The sequence below is a fragment of the Musca autumnalis genome, unplaced genomic scaffold (assembly GCF_047663935.1).
Source record: "Musca autumnalis isolate F117 unplaced genomic scaffold, ASM4766393v1 scaffold_5, whole genome shotgun sequence".
Lineage (NCBI taxonomy): Eukaryota > Metazoa > Arthropoda > Insecta > Diptera > Muscidae > Musca > Musca autumnalis.
The window spans coordinates 5,587,654-5,598,124 of record NW_027412088.1 but is presented as its reverse complement, the minus strand read 5'-3'; the positions used below and the strand labels follow the sequence as shown (position 1 = coordinate 5,598,124).

The window sequence follows — 10,471 nt, the reverse complement described above, 5'->3', positions numbered from 1 at the left end:
TGCATGACCCTTTTTTGATTAAGCACTTTTCAATCTTCCAGATGATCAAAATATGACAATAAATAACAAAAAATGGTCACATTTTAAACACTTCAATGACTAATTTGTGATTGCTATACATTTATTGTTGTATTTTAAATTGAACTCTTTTTAATCACTACAGGGAGTCACTTTCGAGTCCCTTTCTGAGCGACTTAATCAGTTTTTGATCACCAAAAGGACTCTAAAAAGACTCCTCAATGTGATTTTTGAAAAAACAGTCTTCCAAATGCTATCTGGGATTATATTAAAATTAACAAAATTGTTGTAGTGTTGGTAGAGGATAGTCAAAAGAACACTTTAAGGCCCCCACTCATTTATCAGTCTGTGCCGTCAGTCCGATGAACCCTTTCTGTATGTGTGACTGACAAGTGTGTAGCACGAACCATCAGTCAAGTCTAAAAATCTTGAATTTCTCCTCCTAAAATGAATGAATTCTACGTTTTTTGTGTTCCAACACCAACATTATTTTCTGTTTTTCAAAATTATTTATTGACAATTTGAAAATAAACACAATTCACCCAGACTGATGGGGGTTCATTTTGAAATCAAAACTATTTTGATTTTCATCAGTCTTGGAAAACTCACACATACATTCTCAAAATTTCAACAATTTACACATACTACCATAAATGCTGGCAGTCAGACTGACTAATGAGTGGGGGCCTTTAGAAAAAAAAAAATATTAAAAAATTATTTTAATTCTGACATCGATGCCGACTTTAGGGACAACAAAATGTAAACTTTGCCAGAAGTCGGCATGGGGTGAAAAATACGCAATTTGTCCATTATTTATAGCTCAAAATTTTACAAAAAATTTAAATAAATACTTGAAAGTATAATTAATAAAAATAACCCGATTATTTTGGGCGTGGCAGTGGATTTAGCGGTAGGTATTTTCATATTCCACAAATGGAAGAAATACACTTTGTCAGTTATGCAAACATCTAACTTATCACATATGTCATCGACGATAGGACCCAACACCAAAATCGTACAATCCTCCGCATTCCCTGCGATCTGCGTGTCGTCTGTAGGGTGTGGAATTTCAGGAAGGTAGAGGTTAAGGAGTTATCACCCCGCCATGGGAAATCCCTGTCTCCCTCCTTATTTCTGAATTCTAGAAATGACTGGCCTCCACAAATAGTTGGTTATTCATCGTTTCAAACATGACTGGAGGGAAGACTTTTCTATATTCTCGAAAAGCTTGACGTGGTTGAGCTATCGAAAGGCTTAAATAGCTCAAGATTCACAATAACTGTTCGTACTCTTGAGAAATATTGTTAACAATGTCCTCACCATGTCTGCTTTTATAAAAACAAAAATTGTCACACCCATTGTTGGTATTCAAGCCCAAAGAATACTACTCCCTTCGACAAGATTCATAGAAGCACTCCAATGACTTTTTGGTGCGAGTTTTTTTTCAGGCAATGTCGTATTTTTGCGGGCATTGTTTGGTGAAAGATCTTAGATTAAAGTAAGATTCTTAGTTCGTATGAAAATCAGTATATCTGGTGTAAAATCGATATTTTGCGTGTGGAAGAAGCCAGCACACACCTGCGTTTAAATAAATAAACTGTCGCTATCAAACCGTTTCGGAAGAAGTATTATTGTTTGGTCTTGAATGGCAACAAAGGGTGTTGAAATTTTTATTTTTATAAAAGCAAACATGTTCGAAACATTGTTAACAATATTTCCCAAAACTAATTTCAAAGAAAACTGCAAACAATTTTGTTCTATGCCCTGATTTTTACCTCCATCAGGACAACGCCGTTAAAGACTACTATAATAAAGGGCAAGCCTGACTAATACAGGACTTTCCATATGTCATTCTATTTCTTGTACGTACTCTGGACATAACCCTTAATGATTTTTCATAGTAATTTTCTGGAAAATAACTTCAAAAACTAGAAATTTCTAGCCAAATTGCCTACAAAGGGACATTTATTACAATCATGCCAAAAATACGTCAGGAACATCAGTTTTTCTATCGGAATCATTGACAAAACTAGTGAAAACCATAGGGAACCAATAATCCCACCATTCTGATTACTAAAATTGCATAAAAAGCGAAAAATTTGGAAATTATTAATCGATTATTGTGGTGCATCATTTTTAATGCTCACATTAAAAAGGAACATTTTTTATTTTCCGGTAAAATTTTAGTATAACGGTACTGGAAACGGAATATTTTTGTATGCCATCATAAAGACAACTATTCGTTCTACAAAATTGTTTTTTGAATTGTTAAAAAATCTCAACTCGTTTCCAAGTTATCAACGTTTACATTTTTTATTACAGGTTGCATCATTTTTAGTGACAGTCACTATATATTAAATATTTGTAAATTTAAAGTAGTAGGAATTAAGGTCAAACAGACGACTAGAGAAGATTCATCTGGCGCATCTATAAAATATAAAGTTATCGTTGAAAAACATAATAGAAACAACGTGATAGAGGCATTCTATAGGCATTCTATAGGCATTCTATAACAGGTTCATAAGTGTTTCCCAAAGATAACGTTTCAAAAAACAATTTTGTAGGCTGAAAAGTTGTCTTTAAGGTGGGATAGAAAAATTGTTCATTTACAGTACCGTTATACTAAAATTATACCGGAAAACAGAAATGGGCATTTTTAAATTTAGAAAATGATGCAACACAATAATCGATTAGAAATTACCATATTATTGGCGTTTTGTGCAATATTAGTAATCAGAATGGTGAAATAATTGGTTCCCTATCGTTTTCAGTAGTTTTGTCATGGATTCCGGCAGAGAGAATAATGTTCCTGGCGTAATTTTGGCATGCGCGTAAAAACTATTTTCAAAGAAAAGTGCAAAAAATGTTGTCCTATGCCCTGATTTTTACCTCTATCAGGTGCCACAGATCCACTAGAGTAAGTTGAGTTGGCTTGGCGGGGCTGTTGAAAATGTGCCTTGTCTTGTGCGGGCCGATGCCGCATGCAGATGTTTTGCACAGCACAGTGCCGTCGATCCTTGCCGAATAGGAATTTATACGGCTGCACTTTCCCGAGCGTAGTTGAGCCAAAACTAATCTGGTTTGTAGTGGCAGCTGACGCTCCTCAGCTGTGTTTGTTTCCTCCGCCAACTGTGTTTCCTCCAACAACTGTGTTTGTTTCCTCCGCTCTCCATTTAATCCAAGCAGTTAAGTTTTCGAACTGTACCGAATGCAGTTAAAATTTAAGAAATGGATGTCATTCGTTCGGTCGCATCCGAATGCGCATAAAATGTGGGGAATGGAGTACCTTTTTTCACGACTCCGTTAGAACTGCATCAAAGCATGCCGTGAAAGAACTAGTCTGCATTGCACTACTTCCAATTATTTTTGCTGGGTACATATAACTAAAAAACCATACCTTTCCTTACTTCTTTACAAATCAAGAATTAAACACCTTTGTCTCCTTTTCCCGTATGGGATGTTTGTGGAACAATTAAACACCATGTTCTAATTAGATATTTTGGTTATTTATTTGTAACTACAAACTTTTTTGTTATAATAAATACATAAATATATACATGTTACAATTTGGCCACATTTCATACGATTTTCACACAAATATAAAATGCAATACTTTTTCATTAAATGCCATGTTTTTGAGACAATTTTCGCATTCATTTAATATTAAATTGTATATATTGTGGGCTTTAAACTTAACAGGTACCTTTACATAATGTTGTATTAAAAACACGTAAAAAATTAAAATTTGACCAAAAATAAATTCAGGAAAAGGGGTATCGTAGTATACTAATTATTGCACTGTTCCGGAACCTGCAAGAATCTACTATTTTTGAATACTTGACAAATTTATAAGGAAGATATGGTCAAAATTTAAAATAGTTGCATGTTCTGGAACAGTGAATATTTTGCTGCTTATATCTAAAAAAATATGTATTTTCATTTGTGTTATCAATGTTGTTTAATGATAACTAACATTGAAGCCACATTAAAACCAACATTTTATTTTTTGTATAATATTAACAATAAACTAACAATTGGTTGTCTTTTTATAGTATTCGACGCCTTGTTTTAATATTTTAACTATAAATTTGTGTTATAACTAATTTTGAAAAGTATATTTTTAGTAAAAAAGAAAAAAAAAACTGTAGTATTGGAGATTTTTTATGTAATTTTTTTCCAAAATGAGATTCTGGGTATATAAATGAATGCTATTTAAAATGTATATATACAACACAACTATGAAGATTATGCACTTATTATGAATTTTGGAGAAATTTGCTTTCAATTGCAGCTGTTTGTTAAGTATATTTTAGCTGCTTGCTCCTGGCACCTTGAGGAAGATACTTGTCTATTTTTGTTATCAATTTTATAAATTTTCAATGGTTTAAAATGGCGTAATGGACACATTTATGTGATACAAAAATATTTAGAAATATTGTTTATCTATCGGGAAATAGTTCTTCATAACTAGGTGGCAAATCCTTTGAAGGATCATGATGACTTTGTCCCGGCAAATCTCTGTTGTGATTTGCTATTGTTGTCTCTATGTCAAAGGTAGGAGCTGTTGGCAATTCAATAACGGGTACATCCTGTAATGGGAAAAATGCGATATTTAAGTTCTCATTTATATAAGATTATAATAATATATAATAATTGGTCCACAAACATCCCAGATGGGACAAGGGAGACTTCTCTCATATCAATGAGTGCACGCCGATTCATATTGGCTCAATGATATGGGACCTACTTTTTATTGCCGAGTCCGAACGGCGTGTCTTACGACACCACTTGTAGAGAAGTTTTTCATGGCTTAAATACTCAGGAAATGTCGCCAGCATTACTGAGGGGGAATTTTGCCACCGTTGAAGATTTTGATGTTTGCTTGGCCTGGGATTCGAACCGCAGACCTTCTGAGTGCAAGGCGGACGTGCTAACCATTGCACCACGGTGACCCCCTATAAGATTAATATTTTTAATATTTGTAATTTTCATCAAAGTAGTTGTTCCTCATTGTTGTCCTGACAAATTTTAATATTGATGTTAATGTTGTTCCGACTGAAGGTCATTAAAAATCAGTGTTTTATTTTGAATTGTATTTCTTTTTAATCATCCAATATTTATTTCAATTGTCATTGACAATAATCTTCAGGGATATCTTTTTAGGGGAAAAGCATGGATATGGACTTTTTTTTTATCAATTTCATACCTATAGCTTTTAATTGTTTCTTCACCACTTACCCGTATTTCATTGCGTTGCTGCTGCTGTGACCAATGTTGGCGTTGAGAATGACGTCGTCCCGATATCGAACCGTTAGAGTCATGCGATCGTTGATGCACCGTTATGCAATTCCAATATTTCCAACATATCCATACACAACAACCGACACCCACCATTGTAAAAATTAACGATGTTATTGCCGACAATGCCACACTTGTTGTATCAACTTCTTGCACAGGAACTACTTTTTGATTACTACATGATTTTTCATCGCATTGACAATTTGTGATATTATCTCGAACAAAATAACGTGATATACACGAAAATGGATCAGTGCGATTACATAAAAAGTCTCCGGAATGTTTGCATTCCGAATGAGCCGTCATTATCATACGCAATTCGAGTGGTTCTGTAATCATACGACTCTTGTCAATGTGTATGAAAATGCTTACATCACGTTCCTGATGATCCAATACTAGATCCGAAGATCCGTCTATATTGCATATGCGAACGCTGGGCGATTGATTGCCGCTTTGAAATTGTATGTAATCCAAACAATTATTCGTTTCGGGATTTTGACGGAACTTTAAATCTGTTATCACAGTATAGATACCGCGAGGATTGCGATAGGCATCCTCACTACTCAATACCTTAAATTCGCAATCATAGTTTATTTTATTTGATGAATAAAAACCAGGTAATGTTGTGTTCCATCTCTGTGTTATGATAGCAGCCGAATCACGATCCTCCTTCAAAGTCATAGAAGGCTCTTTGAATGTGTGCTTCAGCTGAACCAACAAACGATTGGCGCATAGATTATCTTGCAGGCGTACTGAGAAATAAAATGGACAACATTAGGGGCAACTCCCACGAATTGCTCAATATTATGATCATGCAATTGCAATTTGATGACAACGACAGACAATTTAATGTTGACAACAAACCCACCACCATCTTCGTTGTCCTCTATTCCAGTGTAAATCCATACTTACCGTTTCTGTATCCCTGAATCAGTATGAAACACGTACTAAATACAAATACCCACAAATGGCAGGTGGTAATTTTGTAGCAATTCATTCTATAGGAAAGCCATTTACCATTGAACAGAATACAAATGTCGAATGTTTACAAAGAATTCAGGTGAAAATAACAAAGGTTTCTAAAACCACAAATTAGGGATGACAAATAGCGCGATATGTTTGTTGTTGTGGTGGTTATTATCGATAACTATTTTAGAATGGTTAGAATTAGTGAAACTGTAAACGGATCGTAATGACGTGTGGGTCTACGGTGTAACAAATTTCAGAATCTTGCTTCGATATGTTTGTGAACTATCCAAATCAATCAATCTTGAAGTATTTTTCATTAAAATAAGAAAAATACCTACATTTTAAGGCCTGTTCCAGAACTGCAAGAATCTACTAATTTTTACTATTTTTACCGATAACATAAAGGAAAAAATGTTATCGTAGTAAAAATTAGTAGCTTTTTGCAGATTCTGGAACAAAGCATTAGATGCCGCTTCATATTAAAGCCCTGTTCCTTTACGTTCAAGAATCTTCAAGTTTTACAACTTTTTACTCGAAAAGCGTTCCTTTACTTCAGACACAATACAATTCATATGGGAGCAGTTTTCAACTTTTACTACTTTTGCCGGTTTTACCATTTTCAGAAGTAAAGGAACAGACCATAAGTTTGTCGTTTATTTAATGCCTGTTCCAGAACCTGTAAGAATCTACAAGTTTTTACTACGGCTCAACTTCATTTATTACCCTCTATTACAGAGAGTAATGTTTTTCATTATTATTTTCTTAAATTGTGAAAATATTTTTGTAAAAAATCGCGCGATTTTTTCAAAAATATTTTCGTCTGCGGCGCTTTTCGTTTTTAAGAAAGTACAGTCGGACCTCGATTATCCGTGATGGTCGGGACCGGAGGCATCACGGATAATCGATTTTCCCGGATAATGGAGGCAATGCTTTTATGCAGTTTTTGAACATATTTTTAAGTAAAAATGACATAATATTGTACAATAATATGAAAATCTGCAGTTTTTATTAAATTTGTTACGGTTATCCACTAAATTTTAAAAGGATACATACTATCATCATCGGATTCATCTGAATTGCCTTTGTCCCATGGTTTTTGTCATACCATAAATACACAAATTGTGTAAAAGGGGAGAATTTCCAGTTTTGGCTTGTTTACATTTTGTTTGCTTAATCAGATTAATTGGAAAGTGTGTTTTTACTCCCGTGCAATGAAGATTATAACGAAAAATAGAAGGGATGGAAAAAGTCCAACATTTCTTTTCTATCACGGATAATGGAGGTTCCCGGATAATCGATTCACGGATAATCGAGGTTCAACTGTATTTGAATATTTTTTACAAAAACTTTTTATCTTCTTAAATTGTAAAAATATTTTTGTAACAAATCGCACTATTTTTTTCAGAAAGTATTTGCGAATTTTGATAAAAACTGGTAGACAGCATTTTTCGTTTAAAATAGGTTTGAAGGCAAATTTTATATAGTTCGATTTGAGATGGCTACTACTTATTTTGTACTTAATTTTCTTAAAAATTTTAAATCAATTGTAAATTATTTTGTGAAATGAAAAATGCATATGAACTTAAAGTTAATTTTTAATTTTTTCTTATACATTTGAAATAAAAATTTTATTTAAATAAAAATCACTTAAATTTTAAAAACGGACATAACTCCCATTGGGAATTATGTCCGCTAAGGGGAGTCGGACATAGCTCCCAGAAAATTTGGGAGTTATGTCCGTTGGGAGTTATGTAACGCACCGAATAGAAGTTATATTGAAAAATAATATGTAGATCATGCTATGATCACTTCGCTGAACTATATTTCACAAAATTTGACTGAGCAAATTATTCTCAGTAACTTCTAGCAAGCTTTCAATGATAATTCCCAGTGGGAAAAACCACGAAAAAAAACCTAGGAAAATAATGCTGGTGACGTAGGGGATGGAAGAAACCAAGCAACGGTCCTGACCGGTTTTAACATGGCAAAGCCCAGGATTTATCTTGGTCCCTCTTTCATCTCAAGTGGACACTGACCTCCCCTGGGTAGCTGCCACCTGGGGAACTGCCTTTAACACCCGTTAAAGGTAGTGAGTTAACATGTGCCGCGCGTTCACCCATAAGAACGTTAAAAACTTGGGTTTGGGCGTCGGGTTAGTAACCCTCCCCTAGAAAAAACAGCCTACTATGAAAAAACAAAAGAAAAGAAGAAAAAATCCCTCTAAAGTTGACGAACCCCGCAAACGTTTTAAGGACCATGATCTGCGTATCTGCACCTGAAATGTTCGCACTCTTTATAGAGAAGGTGCAGTGTTCGCATTGGCAGACGTACTTGAAAAGTACAAGGCCGACATTACTGCCATGCAGGAAATACAATGGAACGGGAATAGCGTCACAACAACACCTAAAGGTGACGCACTGTTTTATAGCTGCCATGACGTAAAGCATGAGTTTGGTTGCGGATTTGTAGTTAGTCGGAGACTAAAACATGTGGTATCCAGCTTCACTCCAGTGAATGAAAGACTTACTGCAATTCGAATAAAAGCTAAATTCTTCAACATCAGCTTTATTTGCGCTCATGCTCCCACTGAAGAAAAGGACGAACAGACCAAAGATATATTTTACGAGCGCCTAGAAGAAACATATGATAGTCGCCCTGCCCATGACATTAAAATCATTCTAGGCGATTTTAATGCCAAAATTGGAAAGGAGAATATCTTTGGCCCAACAGTCGGGAAATTCAGCCTCCACAGTGAAACATCTGACAATGGTATGAGGCTGATAGACTTTGCAGCTGCAAAAAACATGGTAGTTAGCAGTACCAGATTTAATCATCTCGATATTCATAAGGGCACCTGGCTGTCTCCAGATCAGAAAACAAGAAATCAAATTGATCATGTTGTGATAGATGGAAGACATTCATCGAGCGTGTTGGATGTACGATCGTTCCGAGACGCAAACATTGATTCGGACCACTACCTTGTTGCAGCAAAGGTACGCACCCGCTTAAACGTGGCAAACAAAGTGCGAACAGACACAACACGAAAGTTAGACATCGGTAAGCTGCAATCACAACAGATAGCCACAGCATATTCCACTCAACTTGCCCAATTGCTTAATCAAAGCACTCCTCATCCCGATAACATATCAGCGCAATGGCAAAGCATTGCCCACTCCATGCAAACAGCCGCAAAATCCATACTTGGATACCAGAGGCCTCCACCAAGGAATCCATGGCACCGTCGGGCCCCCCCCCCCCGAAATGATTTTCGTTCCCACAGGATATTAGCTTATGTTACACATTTTTTTTTTAATTTTTGAGTAAAATTTTAAAATGTTTTAGATTTTTAAAGAAATATGTAAAGTATTTGGGTCAACTACATTGGTTTACTTATTGAAAGTATGAAATAATGAAGAAGTTAGGTTTTTTGAGCAATTTTCTGCATAGTTGTTGGTAAGTTTTAAGGTGTTGTTTAAGCGTTTAATAGTAATTTTAGGCTGACTCTAAGTGTTGTTGAGTTCAGAACAAGATGTTTACTGGCTTGTAAACAGTATCTAGAAAAAAACATTCTTGTGGTCCTTATTCTTAATTATGTTTCAAATTTGCAAAAAAAAGAACTATACCAACCATTTTTTATGATAAAACTTCTGTTCCACCGCAGTCTCGTTCGTTGAGATTATTAGAAACTGGTCTCTTGTTACAAATTAGTAAATGTCTATTGTACAAAAAAGGATTTTTCTGTCGTACTTTTATGTTTTGTTCTACCTTTCGAATGTTAATAAAACCAAGATTAATGAGCTTGAGGTCAATATTTATATTTTATTTATTGCATATTATTTCCAATATTTCGAAATTACATTGAATTTCAACTTCAGGGATTTTTTTCTGTCGATTACACTGCAACATTTTTAATGTGATCTTGTGCAAACAATTCGAACTGATGATTTTTTGAAAGTACAGACCCAAACGACAAGAAAACATCTAAACATGTTTAAATATTGAGTTTTTAAAGAAATTCGGCGCTATATCTCTGAAACCAATGCGAAACTTCTTCTGACCTCTGAAGCAAATTTTTAGATAAGGACAAGAATAAAATATTTGGAGAAATAATGAACTCGAAAAACTGCATTTATTGCCTCAAATTTCAAAATATATGCAAAAATTCCACGATTTTTATACATTTCGC

At 34.7% G+C, this 10,471-nt stretch overlaps 1 protein-coding gene across 1 annotated transcript; it reads right to left on the bottom strand.

Moving 5' to 3' along the window:
* Window positions 1-3,505: 3,505 nt before the first annotated feature.
* On the bottom strand, window positions 3,506-6,475 carry LOC141405726 (uncharacterized). Its single transcript, XM_073990392.1, has 3 exons — window positions 6,229-6,475; window positions 5,257-6,068; window positions 3,506-4,607 (listed from the first exon to the last, which is right to left on the bottom strand). Exons 1-3 carry the CDS (start codon window positions 6,311-6,313, stop codon window positions 4,458-4,460), a joined length of 1,047 nt encoding a protein of 348 aa, XP_073846493.1. The 5' UTR covers window positions 6,314-6,475; the 3' UTR covers window positions 3,506-4,457.
* Between the last annotated feature and the right edge of the window lie 3,996 nt (window positions 6,476-10,471).